General features: G+C 38.0%; 2 protein-coding genes and 1 long non-coding RNA gene across 3 annotated transcripts in view; 1 reads left to right on the top strand and 2 right to left on the bottom strand.

Moving 5' to 3' along the window:
- Nucleotides 1-20,174, top strand: part of samd4a (sterile alpha motif domain containing 4A) — a 59,958-nt gene that overhangs the window by 31,782 nt on the left and 8,002 nt on the right. Inside the window, exons 4-11 of the mRNA XM_044141438.1 lie at nt 9,100-9,387; nt 10,567-10,676; nt 11,585-11,671; nt 13,194-13,443; nt 14,161-14,246; nt 14,611-14,729; nt 14,859-15,060; nt 17,505-17,631. Of these exons, the coding sequence (XP_043997373.1) occupies nt 9,100-9,387; nt 10,567-10,676; nt 11,585-11,671; nt 13,194-13,443; nt 14,161-14,246; nt 14,611-14,729; nt 14,859-15,060; nt 17,505-17,631 (1,269 nt within the window). The remainder of the gene's footprint in view (nt 1-9,099; nt 9,388-10,566; nt 10,677-11,584; nt 11,672-13,193; nt 13,444-14,160; nt 14,247-14,610; nt 14,730-14,858; nt 15,061-17,504; nt 17,632-20,174) is intronic.
- Nucleotides 4,374-6,934, bottom strand: LOC122845260 (tripartite motif-containing protein 16-like). Its single transcript, XM_044141464.1, has one exon. The coding sequence runs from the start codon at nt 6,908-6,910 to the stop codon at nt 5,231-5,233; it is 1,680 nt and encodes a 559-aa protein (XP_043997399.1). The 5' UTR covers nt 6,911-6,934; the 3' UTR covers nt 4,374-5,230.
- On the bottom strand, nt 15,231-17,198 carry LOC122845267. The gene is made up of 3 exons (XR_006373004.1): nt 17,099-17,198; nt 15,725-15,977; nt 15,231-15,621 (listed from the first exon to the last, which is right to left on the bottom strand). It is a non-coding gene; the product is annotated as an uncharacterized LOC122845267 (long non-coding RNA).

Below are 20,174 nucleotides of genomic sequence, written 5' to 3'. Positions count from 1 at the left end.
TTCTTTTTCTGGAAGATGAAAGAAACAGCTGAGGGGGTTTATAAATAAATGTGCATTTAAAACCCGACTCACTCTTGGATTCTGGGCTTCTTGCCGCCTCGGACCCGGACGAAAACCTCAGGATTTCACAACTGATAAACTGGAGTTTGGCCCGTTGGTTTGGATGGCGAGCAGAAAACAACTAGGAACTAGGATAAAGTATTTTTCAGATACTTTCACCAATGATTGTTGGAAAATACCCAGTATCTGATTGATCTATCAGCATTGTGTTGGATTATTGTCCCATCACATCTTCTAGATTAGTCTTTCTCAAACTGTGGTGCCCCCTAGCGGTCCACAAGGTACTGCACGTAAACAACTGTTTATTTGCTGTGACATGAGCTCAAATTGCGACACGTACATTTAGTTTACCACAGAATTGTGTTTAAAAATAATAATGGATAAGTGGCTTAAAACCAGGTCACTCAAAATAAAAAAATGAAGATTTCGGTGGAAAGAAAATAACCCCAGGATTATTTATATATAACACTTGCATGTTACTTACATGATCGAAGGAAGTTAAGTCATTTCTGATGTGATGTTCATGAGCGATTCGATTCTTTTGAAGGACTTCATGCCGTTAACAAGTCTCAGTTGGTGAGAACTGTTCTTTGTTTTTACGACTTGTTTACAATTGTCTGTTAACAGCTATTGTTATTTTTACTTAGTTAAAAATGATTGAATTGGCAGATAAACAAAATATTGATAGTAATGGGTAGTTAATTTTTAATACTGCAGAAGAGGATTTTTGTTTCTGCTAAATCAAATCAAGTCTATTTTTTTAAATTATGCTTCTGAATGACAAATTAGGAAGGCACTGAAATTGATATCCGATATCCGAATTGATATCCCACTGTTACGGTCGATAACTGGTACCTACTGATATTATATATATTTCCCTATAGGGAAAAAACTCCACCAGAAAAACTAAATGTTGATTCTTCATATTGACCCAGTTTTATTTATCGGGCCGATACCAATATGTTAAAAAATGACTATTGGCCAATACTGATGTTGGTGCTGATATATTGTGCATCCTTACTACAAGTAGCCTTAAAATGATATGAATTCATACAACTCGACTTCTTTTTAAATTATGTGTTTGACATCATCGGAAAGTTAAGACTCCACACTTTCAAAATCTTTAAATAGCCCAAATTGCCCAAAGTAGACTTGTTCAAGGTTTTGTTGTGGCCAGTCACATTTACAAAACAGCATGCATAAACAAAGAAATCAATAATAAACGAGTTTAAAGATGGTATTAAGATGTTATGTTATTGCGGGGGAATTTCAAGTTAAGTGGTCATCAAAGTTTGAGAAACTCAGATCTAACCAACCAGCTTTAGTCCGAGCCACAGCAGCGCATACCAACCGTCCGTTCCCTTGTAAGGCATCCTTTGTGGCGGACTGTATTTAGAGAAAATAGCTAATATTTAGGGACTGGAACTTGAAATGTTAGCTGGGCATCTATTTTAGATGGTCTTCATGAAGCCCTATACATAGCACCAACAGTAAGAGGACCACATATAGGACTCAGGAGGAGAGACTGGAGTGTTGGTGGCAGCCGACCCAGTCAGAGAGGCGACACAAAAAGCTCTTTGGCTCCGTTTTTATCCTGTTTACCCCCCTCGAGTTGTCTCCAGGATGCTAGGGGTGTATTTTATTGTTTTTTGTTTTGTTTTTACAGGAAAGACTGTGAATCTGTCACTGTGCATGATTGTCTGTCTGTAGGTTCGGACACTTGTAGAAAAGATGTATATTTTCATCTTTATATTGTTTGCCAGACCAAGCCCTGACTTTACCTTCAGTAAAGTCAAGTTTATTCGTACTGAATCGTTGGATGTTAATGTTTAATCCGATTCTTTTACATGATGGATAGCCGCGTTGCTGCGGTAGAACATGAAACCTGGAGATGTAGGTATTAATTTAGTGCAGTGCACCACAGCAATGGGAAACATAAAGAAAAACTGTTGAAAAACTCAAATATTCAAATCATTTTTTTTCTCACTCTGTGTCAGCACTGCTACACAGATTTGTTGTCATAGCAACTGACTGACAACAGCTCCACTAATGTATCAGGATTCATCAACCAAAAAACACGCAAACATTTCCCACGCAAAGAGCCAAACTTTCAGTCTGTTACAGTTTTATGTTTTCAGGCATTATGTTTATTTTTGCGTTTTTAATAAGTGATTGTTGATGTAGATTAGCTGCCGCTGCTATTAGCTTATCTAACGTAACGGTGAACAATTAGCTAATTTAAACCCAAAAGCATTTCTAATTGCTTTTTATCATAATTTGTTTTTTAAAAAACTCATAACTCATGTCAATGGTGGCAATTGACATTTTGTCAATTGCCACCATCAAAATCATCAATAGACATCAGATTGTTGATTAATGTTTAATTGATTATGTATCAATAGCAACTCCAAACAGCTGAGTTTTTAGTCTAGATTTAAAGGAACTCTGTTTCGACTGTTTTGCAGTTTTCTCCAAGTTTATTCCAGATTTGCGGTGCAAAGAAGCTGAACGCTGCTTCTTCATGTTTGGTTCTGGTTCTGGATTCAGACCAGAACCAGAACCAGAAACCCTGAAAGGTCTGGAAGGTTGATACAACAGCAGCAGATCTTTAATGTATTGTGGTGCTAAGCAGCTCAGTGATTTATATACTAACAGTATTTTAGAGTCAGTCAAACTGGACACAGGCTGACCTGTATGGATATTTACATTAACACCTGTGAGGAATTATGTCTCTGCACAATTTTTCATCAATTAGGAATCAAGTTTAAAATTCGCCATGTTAGCTCTGCTTGTTCAGATCCATGATATAACCTGACTTTGCGCTTTCAAAGGGGTGCATTGAGAAAGAATTATGTGTGGGCTGGGCTCCCCAGGGAGGCGTGGTGAGGTGCACGAATAATTGTCTTTATTCGTGCTTAACTGATAAACAAGCCTCCGGTCACTAGGTAGCAGCAGTGTTCAAATTAGTCAATAGGCTGCATGTTCAAGACAGTAGAGCTAGCCTACACAGCACTGTTGTAAACATGGTGAGGATACAAGCGCTGATCTCTCCTCTATGATGTAACGCCATAGAGGAGAGATGGAGAAATTTGACCGTGAAAAGAAAAACTGCAGCAGAGCTCAATAAAACAAGTATGACAGAGTTTTATGGCCAGCTAAGAGAGCGTTTTGTTTATTTTTCCAAATACAAGTTGTCAAGAAATCTGGTATGAGAATGTGAGATCTGTCCAGGTTCATGCAGAAAAACAGATCACAAAATGCCTAGGAGACTGCCACAGCCTTGTGTGTTGATTAATAATGATTGCTTAATGTGTAATCTCTGTATTTTAGATTACACATTAAGAGAGGGCGGGGCTGGCTATTGCGTAATAACAAACAAAGTGTAGTCATAATATTACGAGAACAAAGTCATATGAGCGGAATAGTTATAGTATTGATTGAAGAAAGTTGTTACATTGAAAGAAAGTTGAGTAAAAAGTCATTTTAATAAGAAAAAGGACTCAGGAAGTCTAATTTGTATTTGAAATAAAAACTTGATTAAACTATTGTTTCAAAGTCCAACAGCTGATTATTTGATTTTGATATGTTAAAATATTGAGTATTATGTGTAAAACCAATACTAACTATAACTTTACAAGACCCTCAGTATTCCTCATTTTAGTGCAGTGTATCATAAAATTCTGACTTTATTCTTGTACAGCTTTATTTGTATTTAAAACACAAACCAAAAAACTTACTGTGGGCGTACTCTATCAGAAGCAAGTAACTGGTTTGCAGAAAAAGGCCATGAAATAGACAAAGCCCCCCTTCATACTGTTAATGCAAAATGTCACTTTTAATCTCTTCTGACAAGCTGAAATATAAACCGTATTGTTGCAGAATTTGCACAGTAAATGTTAAACTACATATTTTGTGAAAACAATAGGCTAAAGAAGCTGACTAGTAATATTTACAGTTTTACAAGTTTAAAAATCTTACTGCACAAGTCTAAAAATACACATCCCAGTGAATCATTTGCACTTTTTCTCTTTCAGACTGAGTAGTCTTAATTAAATGTTACTGATTGTCTTAATGAACTGAACTTGGAAATTGTTTTGAGACTTGGAACAATAAAAAATGGTTTTGATAATCAGGTCATACAATGCTGGAGCCAGTAGTGTGTACAGATAAATTATTAAATATTATCAAATTTGCAATAGTATTTCAATTCGGGGAGGGAATATCACTGCAGGGTGACATGAAAATATTTATGATTTCTGTTATATTATGTTTCTTCTTCATATCACAGTAAACAGAAGCAACTTCAGTTCACGTCAGTATCAATTGATTTAATCAAGAACATTTGTTCTGAAGAACAAAGGAAGTGAAACCAGAACATCCAAATACATCAATATAAATATTGAAACAAAACTATTAGAACCCAAAGAAGCTCAGATTTTCATGTGAAGAAATTTCTGTCATATCAGAATGATAGAAAACATCAGCTGGGATTTCCTTTATGCCTCCTGTATCACAGAGAACTACATTTAAAATAAGAAAAATAAAGAACAGAACAAAAGAAACATCAGAACTATGAACCCTGAACAACAATCAGAGAGAAAATTTAATTGGGTTTGCAGAACTCTGCAGAGTCTCTTATTGTGTAACCAACCCAAACTCCAGCCAGTATCGGTTCAGTGAATCTGGTCTGGACTGTGTGGAGGAGAGTCATGGTTTCAGAGATGCTGTAGAAGGACAGAATACCTGCTCAGAGAATAGAGGTCCTGGTTTTAGTCAGAACTCCAGCAGCAGCATTCTGAATTGTCACATTACAACCACAAACATAAATATATTTGATTGGAATTTAATGTGAAAGACCAACACAGTGTTGTATACAAGTGTGAAGTGGATAGAAAATTATCCATAATTCAAAACTTTTACAAATAAAAAAAAATTAAAAATACTTTGTGCAAAAGTATTCAACCCCCTAAAGAACTGAGAAGGAAACAGCATCAGTTCTAAATTGATGTTAGATTCAGTTTCTTATTTGGATCAAAATAAAGAAAAAAAGCAACTTCAGTTCACTTCAATATTAACAGATTTTAACAAGAACATCATGAGAAACCAGAACAGAAGAGCAAAGACATCAGAAGCATTAACCTGACCAACAATCAGAGAAAAGAGTGAAAATCTATAAGAGTTTACAGAACTCTGCTGAGTCCTCAATGTAACTAACCCAAACTCCAGCCAGTAGCGGTTCAGTGAATCTGGTCTGGACTCTGTGGAGGAGAGTCATGGTTTCAGAGACGCTGTAGAAGGACAGAATACCTGCTCTGTGATCCAGGTACACGCCGACTCTGGAGGAATCAGGACCTGAGATGGGGGTCCAGATGTTGTTGTGACGAGATCCAAACCTGTTTTGTTGACACACTAATGCCCAAGATTTGTCATTAAATCCAAATCCACATTCCTTCTTACCTCCTGCTCTGCTGATAGTCTTGTATGCGACTGCTACATCAACTATCCCACACCTCTCCACCTCCCAGTAACAACGTCCAGTCAGACTTTCTCTACTCAGAACCTGATAAGATCCAGTGAATTTGTCTGGGTGACTAGAATAGGACTGACGTTGATCCATCAGTGTCACCTTCCTGTTCTCCTCTGATAGTAACAACCTTGTGTGTACTGTGTTTGGATCCAAAGTGATTTCACATGAATATCTTAAGAACCCAGCTCTGCTCTTTGGTTCTGGTCCTGACAGTAGAACATCCACCTCAGATACCATCAGTGAGATGTTTGTCCATGAGTCTCTCAAGACGTCTTGTAGTTTATCTCTGAGCTCTGACACAGCTGCTGTCACGTCCTCAAAGTGTCTCAGAGGACGGATGTTGATCCTGGATGAGTGTGTAGACTCACTGAGTGCTGGCAGTGAGGGGTAGTTGAGGAGAAACTGGCTGTGATCTTCTGTGTGTGAGAGCTGCTCCAGCTCAGCGTCTTTCCTCTTCAGCTCAGTGATCTCCTGCTCCAGCTTCTCCTGAACATCTTTGACTCGACTCACTTCAGTTTCCTGCTGGGATCTGATCTGCTGCTTCACCTCAGAGCTTCTTTTCTGGAGGAGACGGATCATCTCAGTGAAGATCTTCTCACTGTCCTCCTCTGCTTTATCAGCAGAGTGATTGATGGCCTCCACCTCCTGTTGAAGCAGCTTCACATCTTTCTCTCCGTCCTGGATTCTCTGCTGGATGTTTCCTCGTCTCTCCTCCAGCTCTCTCTGCCTCTCAGTCCTTTCTGCTGCAGCAGAGACTGTGTCATGACCTTTATGTTCATCCATGGTGCAGAGATAACAGATACACTTCTGATCAGTGCGGCAGAATATCTCCAATAACTTATCATGCTTAGAGCAGATGTTGTCCTGGAGGTTCTTGGACGGCTCCACCAGCTTGTGTTTCTTAAAAGCAGCTGAATCATAATGAGGTTGAAGGTGTTTCTCACAGAAAGAGGCCAGACAGACTAAGCAGGTCTTGATGGCTTTCAGTTTTCTTCCAGTGCAGACATCACAGGCCACATCTCCATGTCCAGCATAGCAGTGGTCAGCAGGAGCAGCTTGGAGTCCAGTCTTCTTCAGCTGCTCCACTAAAGCTGCTATCATGGTGTTCTTCTTTAGCACAGGCCTCGGTATGAATGTTTCCCTGCACTGAGGGCAGCTGTAGATCCTCTCTCTCTCTTCTCTCTTCTGTTCCTCTTCATCCCAGTGGGTTTTAATACAGTTCATACAGTAGCTGTGTCCACAGGAAGTAGTCACCGGATCCTTCAGTAGATCCAGGCAGATCAAACAGGAGAAAGTTTCTCGGTCGAGCTGATCCTGCTCCATTTCTGCTCTCAGTCACAGTGACTGTGTGAGTTTCAGTTCCTGAAAACAGAAACAGGTTGAGCTCTTTCCTGTAAATCACGTGTCAGTGCAGAGAGGCTGCAGCCAATCAGCTTTCACCTTCAGCAGACGCTGGATCAACTCAGCGTTAAGGCGTGTTTAAGAGCAGGAAGATCAGCCTAGTAGGGAAAGTCTGGAAGATGATTAACCAAATGGATGATATAAAGAGGGAGTCTGGTTGTCCAGTTTTAGAGATGTATGATCAATGGATCAATGGTTTATTTGTATGGCATGTTGCAGAAACATGGCAATTCAAAGTGATTTACAATATAAGAATATATATAAATGGTTGTAAAAACTTCATAAAGTGACAAATTTTGAAACCAGAGACACACATTTTGTGCAGTACAATCATATATCACCATATGCCACATATCAGACATGTTGATCAATGTTCCAGTTATTATTGGTCAAAATTAACTAAACTGGTGGGTTTTTAGTCTAGATTTAAAGGCACTCAGTGTTTCATTTGTTTTGCAATTTTCTGGAAGTTTGTTCCAGATTTGTGGTGCATAGAAGCTGAATTCTGCTTCCATTTTTGGTTCTCAGGGTGCAGAACAGAACCAGAACCAGAAGACCTGACAGGTCTGAAAGGTTAATACAACAGCAAATCTTTAATGTATTGTGGTGCTAAATTCTACGGTGATTTATTAACCAGCTGCAGTATCTAAAAGTCTATTCTCTGAGCTCCAGGTGAAAGGACTTTAGAACTGGGTCTTGTGCTTTGACTTCCTGGTTTTAGCAGCAGCTTTCTGGATCACCTTCTAATGATAAATGCATAGGATATTAGTTCTATGCATTAGTCTTAGAACTAATGCATAAAGGACATCAGTCCTTTAAGCCTGGAAGGCTGATTTTGTAACTGTTTTAATGCGACTCTGAATGTTCAGGTCTGAAGCTTTTTTTAATGTGTTCACATTCTGAGTATTGGGCAAAACTGAGGAATTCAGTGTTCTGCTGCATCATGACATGATAGATCATTGTCATGTTTTCATTTTTATTTATTAAAGGACCAAGTGGTGATTCAGAATTAAATTTTGGTGCTCAGATGATTATTAGCTGACATAATTGTACAGTGAGTGATGCTGTAAGCTTCATTTTCAGTTCACCGCATCTTGAATCACATGATCCTTACAAAGTCTGCATTGTTTACTGTAAGATTGGGTCATTGAAATGCAGTACAGGGATGTTGGCTTTTTGATTGAGTGTCATGGAATCTGAAGACAATCAGAAACTTATAAATAAAAATCTGCCAGAAAACTAAAGAAATGGGCCGTCAGTTGGTCTTTCACTAGGATGATGATCCAAAACTAAATCAACACAATAATTGTTAACAAGAAACCAAATCCATCTTGACTATTTGTCAACAAGACGGCACCCTTGAATCTGGAGGATCTACAGAGATTAAAAATTGCCAATCTGAAACTTGCATGTTGATTGTATCTTTAAGGGGACCTATTATCAAAATTCACTTTTTGCACAGTTTTATGCTTCCATTTAGATGTATGGAAGTTTAGAGTTTAGATCTAAACTGCTTCTAAAAGCAGCCCAAGCGTTTGTATTTGGCAACAACTCAATGTTTTTTGGTGTCTGGAAAACAAGTCGTTCTCAAACCTCCCAATTTTGGCACTGAGCTGTTACCTAGCAACCCCATTCGATCCAAGGCCGTTACCTAGCAACCAAAGTGGAGCTGCAGCACGTTTGGTCAGCTGGTTTTACTGCACAATGGTTCTTGAATGTTGTTGGTTTTCCATCCAGAAACAGCTTGCTGCATTCTTGTTGGTTGTCCATGAAGCTCCACTTCTGCTTTTCAAAGATGTACGGTTGCATAATTGTGCATTGGTCTGCAGCCATTTTTACGTGTGAGTGTAAACGTAGAGCAGGGGTGTCAAGCTCCAGTCCTCAAGGGCCGCTGTCCTGCAGTTTTTAGATGTGCCACAGGTACAAAACACTGGAATGAAATGGCTTAATTGCCTCCTCCTTGTGTAGACCAGTTCTCCAAAGCCTTGCTAATGACCTAATTATACTATTCAGGTGTGGTGCAGCGGAGGCACATCTAAAAGTTGCAGGACACCGGCCCTCGAGGACTGCAGTTTGACACCCCTGACGTAGAGTATGTTTTTCTTCTACAGTTCTTTCAAGTGGCGGTGGAAGTCAGCAGCACAGTCCCCTGAAGCGCTCCGTGTCCCTTACGCCCCCCATCAGCGGCCCCAACAACCAGCCTCTGGGCCACGTCTGGCTGTCCCAAGAGGACCTTCGGACGTCCAGAGGACCCGCCCCAGACCATGCGCCTCTCTCCCCCCAGAGCAGCATCGCCTCTTCGGGTAGTGGGGGCAGCGAACACTTGGATGATGGCGGCTTAGGAGGAAGTTCAAGTCTGCATCGCAATTCCTTTCATGAGGACGGCAGTGGGATGAGGGGTGAGTAGATCAGAAAATTTTACATGAAGATACAAGAACCTCATTTGGCTCAGATGTTCCCAGAGACTAGCCTTTTGGAAAATAAAAATTAGCTGTTGAAAAATTTAAGATGGCAGCCATTTTTGCACTAAAATCACCAATGAGGCGCATGTATTTGGTGTCAGATCTTTGCCTTTTTTGAACCATAGAAATTACATATTTTTTCTTGATTTTGTGCTATAGTTTTCAAAATTGCTGCCATTGTTTTAATGGATAATATAATACATATATAAACATATATTATATACTTATAATATGTTTTCACTAAAATCAGCCCAGCTAACCAAAAGGTTTAGTTCACTAACCATTAATTCGCTAAAGTAGAATCTTAACCTACATTGACGCTAAACTGCAAAACACATTAAAAACAATTAGCGCAAGCTAACGCTAACCTACTGAACATGTGGGATTGTGGAAAATAATGCTGAACTGCTAAGCACTTTAAAAACAGCAGAAGCTAATCCTAAACTGTTAAATTAATTAAAAAATTATCTCTGCTAATGCTAAATTGCAACACACATAAAAAAACTGCAGAAGCTAATATTAGATCACTAAATAAATAAATTATCAGTAGCTAATTCTAAACAGCTAAATACATTAAAATTAGCAGAAACTAACACTAATTGTTAAAACAACAGTTTCTCGATTTGTCTCATCTTCATCTCCTTCCAGCTGATGACTGGTCTGAGACTCACAAAGAGCAAAGTCCTCAGTTCCAGTTTTGGCATCTGATTTTGCTACATATTACTTTAATTTTGTATCAATAGGATAATCATAGTTGATATGACAAAGTTTATTGAAGGCAAAATTTTTGCAGTAATTGGTTGAAAAGGCTAAAAAGCGGCGGCCATCTTGAGAAATAGCAGTCATCCTAAAATTCAGGTGGTTAAACAGAAATATAAAAAACATGTAAGTTATGTTTGTTTCCTCACTTGTAATATGCTGAGCTTTTGCTAAAGTCTTACATGGGGCTTTTTTTGTATAAGATACTTATGATTGAAGTTTGTTTAACCTTCTGACTTGGGTAACTTGTGCTGTTTCTTGAATCTGCTTTGAGATCAACGCTTTGACGATGACATCTGTTCTAGGAAATGTCTCCAGATCTATGAAAAAGATTTGACAGACTCAGTTTCTCCACAGATGTTCCTGGATGGCTGAAGAGTCTTCGTCTCCATAAGTACGCTGTGCTTTTCTCCACAATGACCTACGATGAGATGATGTCACTGACGGAAGAACAACTAGAAGCACAGGTTCGTACATGCACAGAAAAACAATAAATTTTAACATTTACACGACAAAAAGACAAAATATAGTTGTATAGTTGTCCAGTTTCTAGTGCAAATATCTGAGTTCACTTGAAATACGACAAAACTAACTTACAAGTAACCTTTCAGCAAGATGTAGGAGCTCGTTTTAAGTCAGTAATTCCTTAAGTACTAGTTTCACTGGCAGTTTATTTCACTTATAACAAGACAATTTTCCTATGTTACAAATGTAAAAAAAATCTCCACATGGAATTTTTATAAATGAATTACTTAATATCTTGCTGAAAAGTTACTTGTAAGTCAGGTTTGTCTTATTTCAAGTTTATTAAGATATTTGCACTGGAAACTAGACAAAAATACTTGGTAATATTTTGTGTTTTTGCAGTGATAAAGGTAGTTATTTGTGAAAAAGCTGTGTTTTAATGCCATTTGACATCCAATCCAGAGTTTTATCCACACCATTCAGGAATTGCTCATTTAGACCCCAATGCATCCAAATTCTCCTCACTGTTGTCTCTCTATAATAAAAATCTCTTCCAAGCATTAATGCTGTCTGGCTACGGACTTGAAAAGTTGCTTCTGTCACCGAACAAATATAGCAGCTGCTTTCCTTGTGGATGAAGGCATTGAGGAATCTATTATTAAAAGCGGGATGCAGTTAAATTTAATTCAGCTACAGCTGTCCAGGAAGCAGTCCGCTTCCTCCAGGTGCTGCCAGTTCTTTCTGCCCGACTCTAATGTGATGAATATCCACACCGAGACGTCTCTAAATATCTGCCTCATCATCCTGCTGCTGCAGCTAGCATAAAGGAAGCATAGCTACCAATTAAAATATTATTTTTCTGCTTTTTTTTCTTGATGTTTTGTAATATTAATCTGTTTTTTTTCTGCAGAAAGTCACTAAAGGAGCTCGACACAAGATTGTAATCAGCATTCAGAAACTCAAAGAAAGGCAGAACCTTCTGCGCAGCCTGGAAAAGGTCAGAACCTGTTGGGGTTTTTCATGCAAGAAATTAAAAGTCATCTACCTTTGACTTTTATTTTGGTAATTAGGACCTTTTTGTTCACGTTGACATGCCTGTAAATGGCCAAACAACAGAAGAACTGATCCAGAAAACTGGATTTTAGGCCTGATTTCTAATGCAAATATCTTAGTTCACTGGAAATCAGACAAAACTAACTTATAAGTAACTTTTCATCAAGATATAGGAGCTGATTTTAAATCAGTAATTAATTAAAATTGATGGAAAATGTACTAGTTTTATTTATAACTTGGGAACAATGTCCCTTTTATAAGTTATATAATCTGCCCATGGATTTAGTACTCTTTTTAAATCGACATTAAGCATTTATTTACTTAAAACAAACTCCTTTATCTTGTTGAAAAGTTACTTGTAAGTTAATTTTGTTTTATTTCAAGTGAACTAATAATTTTTCATTAGAAACTAGACAGTAAATATTGGGTAAGATTTTGTTTTGCATTGAAGGGAAGGTTTTGGGCTCAGATTTGAAGCTCATTCTCTCCTCTTTACTCAACTCTTCAAAGCAGAACAACAACATTAAAGGTCAGGCAGAAGGAGGGACTGAGTTGACGAAGCTAATTTCAGGCGTAACCTTTCGCAGCTGCACTGTTGCAACATGGCTCAAGGCAAATGTCTTTACTTCATTTAACAAGTTAAAGGTGACCCACTGTGCTTCCTTGAACAGGTCAGGGTTATGGGAGATATAAAACACCTTCACTACATTTTGAGCACAAATTCATTATTGCATAATGAGATTTTAGTTGTTTCAGAGCCTCCTGTCACTTTAAATTCAAATGAGCTGCCGCTGGCCACGCCCCCAACTATACAATGTACATCTTTATCAGAGTGGAGTCATAACTAGTTACATTTACTCAGTTACATTTTACTTTTTTGAAAAAAGTTACTTTTAGGAGTATTTTTATTACGCGTTCCTTTATACTTTTGCTTGAGTAATTTTATTATGAAATATTTTTTCTCTTATTTGATTAAAATTTCTGGATTTTCTACCCACTGAATGGTGAACAAACAAGTTTTAATTAAAAATTCACCAGACACACCTGCAGTTTTTGTTAGTTTATTATTTTTTTTGAAAGAAACTAACTTGCAAAAATGTTCTTTATTTTTTGTTACTTATATGAATTATTGTGATTTTGTCCTTAAAATGGCAAATTTTCCTCTTAACTTTATATTCTGGTCCGTAGGAAGATGTAATTTTTAAATATTAAATGATCGATAATTTAATCAGTTCCTCAGTACTTGAGTAGTTTTTTTCTTTTTTTTTACCAAATCTTTTTTTACTCTAATTTGAGAAATTTGTTGGACGGATACTTTTTACTTTTACTTTTCAGATAAACGTATTGAAGTAGTGCTACTCTTACTTGACTAGACGTTTTGGCTACTCTGCTCACCTCTGGTTATTATTTATTTTAAAGCTGATTTCTCCCAGTTTGGTTGGTGAAAGTTTGCTTCCTGTTTCCAGGACGTCTTGGAGGGCGGGAATCTTCGCACGCCGCTGCAGGAGCTCCACCTGATGATCACGACTCCCATCAAGGCCTTCAGCGGAGGGGAGGAGTCGTCTCTGCAGCGCCCCCTGCTGAGTCCGCAGAGCAAGAGCTCCGCTTCTGACTCCGGCCTGCCTGGAGGCGGCGGAGGAGGAGAGGCCGAGTCCGGCGGCAGCGTCATCGCAGAGGGGGATCTGCCGGGCCAGTTCACCCGTGTCATGGGGAAAGGTGAGCGTCATTCACCTGTTCAGGTGGTTTCACATGGAGATGGAAGAGTTATGTCAGAGGTCAAACTTTTAGACACCTGGGCTAAAGTTGTAGACTCAAAAAAACCAACCTCAGGATAGTTTATTTGCTAAAATCAAGCAAATAAAATATTCCAATGTTTATTGTGGATCCAACAGTGTATTAGGAAAAGGAGCACATTTCAGCCAAAAACTCAGAAATGTTATTAAAATCAGAACTGTTCTAGGAAACTTGGACATTTTCTAGAAATTTCCAAGATTTTTTGTAGAAAAGTTCTGATATTAATCTAAAAATTTCAAGTTTTTTTCTTTAGCAAATTTTTGGTTTCTCAGACTCAGAATTTTTTTGTAGAAAATTTCTGACATTAAGCTAAAATTTTTATACTTTTTTTTCTACGCCTTTTGGAGCTCAGAAATGTTCTTGTTTTTTTTTTTTTATTACTTTCAAAATGTTGAATGTTTTTGCTGAAATTTGCTACTTTTTTTCTACAATGGCCTTAATACACTGTAGTAGATTTTTCACTTGGCTTAATAAGTGTATTTTCTGTAATAACAGGCGTATTTGGGTCACTTTATTTCAAAATGCTTGTTATATTTAGCCAAGTTTAAGAAAGAAAAAATCAGTCCATGGGCCACAAATAGCCCCCGAGCCGCAGTTTGGACACCCCTGTCTCATGTTTTGTTTTCTCGCTGCCCTCAGTTTGCACTCAGCTCCTGGTGTCGCGGTCGGATGAGGACAACATCAGCTCCTACCTGCAGCTCATCGATAAATGTCTCATCCATGAGGTATTTCCCTCCAACTCTTACATACAGGCCTGTCGCAACAAATCGATTAATCGCACAATAAATCTATAATTTCCATTTGTATAATTTATTGTTTTTCTCTTTCTACCAAAGCCTGGATGATAAAGTTTTCGATCTGATTATTTAACTTGTAATACATTTTTCCCACATTATAAGTGAAATTGTCTGACAGTTAGAACTAAGGATTTATTGATTTAATTGGAGCTTTTCAGCCAGAAGCTCCTACTTCTGTCTGAAAAGTTTTGTCTTATTTCCAGTTTGCAAACATATTTGCACTAGAAAATAGCCTAAAATACGTGATTTGATTAGTTCCTGATTTTTTGTTCTCTCTCTGTGTGCATGGCAGTCCTTCACAGAGACGCAAAAGAAGAGGCTGTTGTCATGGAAACAGCAGGTCCAGAGGCTTTTCCGGTCGATCCCGAGGAAAACCCTCCTTGACATTGCGGGTTACCGGCCTCAGAGGAGGTACGTTTTCACAAAACGGGCCATTTTTTCCACTCTTTGTGACAGTACATGTGTTGTTTTTTTTAAGTAGCTTTATTAACTTTTCTGATTTCATTCTGACTTTTGTCGGGCTTTTCTCGTGTCCTGCAGCCGTTTCGGTCAGTCGAACTCTCTCCCCACCACCAGCTGCGTCGGGAGCAGCGTCTCCGCCAGGCGCAGCCTCCACCAGTTCCACATGCCTTCCAGGAGCTTACCGGGAGCCAGACTGGGTTTACTGGGCAGCGGGGGGCTGCTGGGACCCACACCCCGCAGCTCCAGCAGCACCCCAACCGGTCCCAAACAGGGCCGGCATGTAAGTCAAACTGGACTGTGGAGGATGGAGGAATTATTCAGCTTTTTTTGGCTGTGTTCATGTTAGCTTAGCTATAGTGATGGCGTTGACTAATGCTGGCTCTATTTTTGCACCAGTTTCATCTTCCACACTGCAGGTTATTAGTTACACTGCATAAACACAAAATGCAGACATGTGACCCTGATGACGTGCAGAATTCAGATGGGGGTCAGGGAGCGGTAGTCTTCGTTAGCCAGCAGCTTTTTACCCTCCAGCAGGGAGATGGAGGCGTGACGTCACGCTGAAACCCAATCCAGATTTTCTTTTTGTTGATCTGGAAGCCATGGTTCATCTAGCTTTTGCACTGCGCTTGCCTACCAAGATGGCGGTTGATCGGCGCAGATCATTACAGAGTTATGGGCATTCTGTATATGTGAAAAGGGAAAGACACTTTCAGAAGCTTCAGAGTTAAACTGCTTCGTTCTGAAGTCGTATCTTTGACGTTAAAGTGGAACATTCCCGAACGGAGCAGCGAGACATTCCAGGATGGTTACAGCCGCCGGGGCTCAGCACGTCTTCTCCCTGAAATAGTTTTTCTGTCATTATTCCATGATGAGGAAAAGCAGGATGAGTAGTGCGTGTGTGTGTGTGTGAATGGAGCTCGTAGGCAGGTCACTCCACATACCAGAGACTTTGCGTCAACACTGAAAACGGGCGGAGCTGTCCAGGAGGTTTCAGGCCCGTTCTGCCTCATTTTGGTCTGATCCGACCCATTGCGGAGCGGTTTTCTTTCCCCTTTTCCCCTCCCTCCTTCTACTCATCATCCCTCACAATGGCAGGAAATACCTCAGTTCCTCCTTCTTGTCTTTGGAGTGGAAGTGCCAGGAGAGAAAAAGGGAGAAAAGTCGGCTGGCAGGGAAAGCTGTGAGTCACTGTAGCTGTGAGGAGGAGGGGCGATCGAGGTACAGCGTATATATGGGGGAGAGAGAGAGCGCGGCTCAGATACAGTGAGAACAGTGCACAGGCATTTCCTGTTTTTCGCTGGCCGTCGGCGCTGCAGGGCGGTGAGGGATTGGATAATATGCAGGTTACTCTCAGACCCGTCATTAGGTCTACCTGATGTAGGGAGGAGAATCAGGAGAAAACAACGTTTCCTGCTTCCACCAGTAAAGTTTTTCATCTGCAGATGTTGCAGCGAAGCAGCAATTTGCTGAATAAGTAGTAAAACAAATGAAGGAAGCAGGATTTTCCCTGTACACTGTAAAAACACAACATCTTACCAGGTATTTTGGTTTATCTTAGTACACTTGAATTAAAACAAAACTAACTTACAAATATATTTTCAGCAGATATAGGAGCTTGTTTTAAGTAAATAATTCCTTAACGTTGATTAAGACGTACTAGTTCCACTGACTGATTATTTCACTTATAAGAAGATATTTTTTCTCATGTTACAAGATAAATAATCTGGTCTTTCTAGTGCAAATATCTTAGTTTTGCCTTATTTCAAGTGTATTAACTTACAAGTAACTTTTCAGCAAGAAATAGGAAAAAAATTCCTTATTATTTATTAAAAACTATTGGTTATTTAAAAGAAATAATCTGCCACTGGAACAAGACAATTTAACTTATAATATGGGAAAAATGTCTGGTTCTTCTGGCAGATTAATTCACTTACAAGTAGTACTTTTTCATCAATATTAAAGAAGTATTGACTTAAAACAAGCTTCTACATCTTGGTAAAATGTTGCTTGTAAGTTAGTTTTGTTTTATTTCATGTGTACTAAGACATTTGTACACAAAATAAGGCAACTAATTTGGGATTAGCAATCTGTTTTTGGAACCAGAAATTATTAACAATCTGCTTTTGCCTGGAAATATCTGGTCTAACTTTTAAAAATTATTTTTATAATAATTTCTATTGATTCTATAGTTTTTATAAGTTTTATTTTACTGGTGGTGTTAGTCTGAACGTAACGCCATTAATGTGTTTTTAATATGGCTGAAAAACGTATCACAACTAATCAATAACTATTTTTTTAAATATCTGAAATGTTACCAGACTGGTGGAGCGATCTGTCCTGTTTCATCGAGTTTTCTCTCCACGTCGTTGTTTTTTTATTTTTAAGCAGTTTTGAGGCAGGTTACTGCTGAGTAACCTGCTGCAGTTACTCAGCAGGTCGTTGCCAGGCAACCTAAATTGGGTGGAACTTAAAACTGCTTCTTGGCCAGCAGGCTGTTGCTAGGTAACCAAAGAGTGAGAGAGTTAGTTGATTCCACCAACCTATCTGAGAGATTTATAAAATGTAGAGATTTATAAAAACCTGTTGATAGGTAATGTGTGAGGAGCTACCACTCTGTTTTTTATTTGATTTATGGATTTATCACAGTATGTATTGTTATTGATTTATTGGCCAGCTCTGGTTTTAAATCAGCTCAGTAATGTGTTAAATATTTCTCCTCAGGGCCCCTGGTTCGCCAACCCTGGAGGAAGTAACAGCATGCCGAGTCGGACCCACAGCTCCGTGCAGAGGACGCGGTCGCTGCCCGTCCACACCACGCCGCAAACCATGGTTACGTTCCAGCAGGCCGGTGAGGAGCTGCCGCTCTGTTGATTTCATTTATGGATTTATGTAACCCTCTGTAAAGCAGCCAAAATGGCCGACTCTGTGACTAATAGATTCAGAGGAAGTGACTACTTTAGTTCTTGTATTATTCAAACTTAACTTGGCCCATAACTTCAGGGATTCACAACAAACATAAAAATAATGAATAAAATCAAACCAATCAATGGTTTAAAAACAAACAACTGATAAACGACTGGTTTTTAATTTTTACTTTAATCAAATTATATTAAAAACCAGCTTAGATTATGCATAAAATTAACTTTTTCCACTTCGGTCGACTGGATATTCTCATTTATTTCTGATTTTTGACCATTTTGATAGGATTATTCTTAAACAGAATCTGGCATATAGCAAATAAAGGAACACGTGTTGTTAAACTGCAAAAAAACTAAATCTTACCAAGTATTTTAGGTCCAGTTTTAATGGAAATATTTTAGTGCACTTTAAAAAAAGACTAAGCTAACTTATAAGTAAACTTTAAACAAGATAGAGGAGTTTTTTTTAAAGTAAATAATTCCTTAATATTGATTTTTAAAAAGTGTTAATCCCACTGGCAGATTATTTTACTTTTACTGTGGGAAAATATATTTTTTATAAGTGTACTTGTACTTTTTTTTTAGCAATCTACAGGAATTATTTACTTGAAATAAGCTTCTATATCTTATGGTAAGTTAATTTTAAGTTAGTTTTGTGCATTAAGACATTTGCACTTAAAACTAGATCAGAAATAATTGGTAAGATTTTGTTTTTATGACACATAAAAACAAGAATACTCACTCAAATTCACGTTGTATTTCATTTTTTCCTTTATCTGAGCTAATTTAGTCTAGTTCCTAGTGCGAATATCTTATTACACTTGAAGTAAGTCAAAATTAACTTTCAAGTAACTTTTCAGCAAGATATAGGAGCTTAATTTGACTTGATGAAAAAGTTAATGTTTTATTTATTTTTAACGTGACATTTTTCTAAATTAAAAGTTAAATTAACAACCAGTGAACAAGTAAGTTTTTTATCCATATTAATGAATTATTGACCTAAAACAAACTCCTATATCTTGCTATAAAGTTACTGGAAAGTTAGTTTTCTCATATTTGAAATGAACTAAGATATTTGCACTAAAAAACAGACCAAAAATACCTGGTAAGATTTTATTTTTCTACGAGGCGATATCAGCTGTGAGTCCATCCAAAATGCAAAGTTGAAATTAAACACATGTATAGTGTGTTTATCTGCTCTACACTGGACATCCAGCAGAGTGGTAGTTTTCCAGGTTGTGTTTTTACAGTGTACAGTGTGTTTTCTGCGGGTCGCAGCGGCTGTCTGTGCCAGACGGAGTGACCTGCAGTAACCTCCGTCCCACAGGAACAGAGGACGGTTATAGCAGCGACTCGGCCTCCCTCCTTTTAGAACGAGGAGGACAAAACGGATTTAAAAAAAGAAAAGCAAGCAGAGAGCGGGGAAGCAAGGCGGCGGAGGGAGGGAGAGAGGAAGAGAGGGGAGGAAAGAGTGGTCAGATTCACAATGAGGGCCTTTGTGCACGAGGACGGGGCTCCCTGGCTTCCCTTCCTGACTCTCTCTCTTGTTTCTCCTGTTGCTCCGTTTCTGCCATCCCTCCTCTCCTCCTTTGACGGCTCTGCAGAGTCATGCACACATAACAGTCTGGCTGCAGCTGGGTCGGAGCCAGAGTTGATGTGAAGCGACACATCTTCCCCCGTCTCTGTTTATTTCTCTGATCTGTCCAATCAGAAAATGAAAAATATGAAAGCAGAGCCGCGAATTTTACTTTGACACTGCAAAAACAAATTTACCAAATATTTTTCATCTCGTTCTCTAGTGTACATGTCTAAATAAGATAAAAGTAACTTATTCAGAAAGATAAATGAGCTTGCTTTAATTTCTTTTAATCCTTAGTATTAAAAAACAGTATTAGACAGCCATTTTCCTTTTATTTATTTATTTCATATGTGAAATGATACCAAAAGATTTATTTCAACATAAAACAAAAGCAGATTTTTAAGCTGCTTCTACTTTTTACACTTTCAATTAAACATCAACTAAAAAAACCCCAATTTAATAACATTTGTAAGATTTATTTCTAAATAGTCTAAAAAATTAGCTCACAATATTAAAATGTGCCTAAAAAACAAAACAACTGATTTTTTAATGCCCATACACTGTAAAAACACAAAATCTTACCAAGTATTTTTGTTGTTTTTAGTGCAAATATCTCAATACACTTGAAATTTTAAAAAAACTAATTTAGAAGTAACTTTTCAGAAACAGATTGGAGTTTATTTAAGACAATAATTTCTTAATATTGATTTTAAAAATTTACTAATTATTTGAACTAAAACATTTTCATCAATATTCAGGAATTATTGACTTATGCTGCTGATAATTGATATTATAACAATTTTAAACATAATAATGCTAGTGATTAGTGATTGATAAGTAAGGTAATAAATAATATAATAATTGATTAATTTTTAAAAACATTATGAACTTTTC

This window comes from Gambusia affinis, linkage group LG02 (genome assembly GCF_019740435.1).
Source record: "Gambusia affinis linkage group LG02, SWU_Gaff_1.0, whole genome shotgun sequence".
Classification (NCBI taxonomy): domain Eukaryota; kingdom Metazoa; phylum Chordata; class Actinopteri; order Cyprinodontiformes; family Poeciliidae; genus Gambusia; species Gambusia affinis.
Note: the sequence above shows the minus strand (reverse complement) of the source record. Positions and strands in the feature narration are given on the sequence as shown.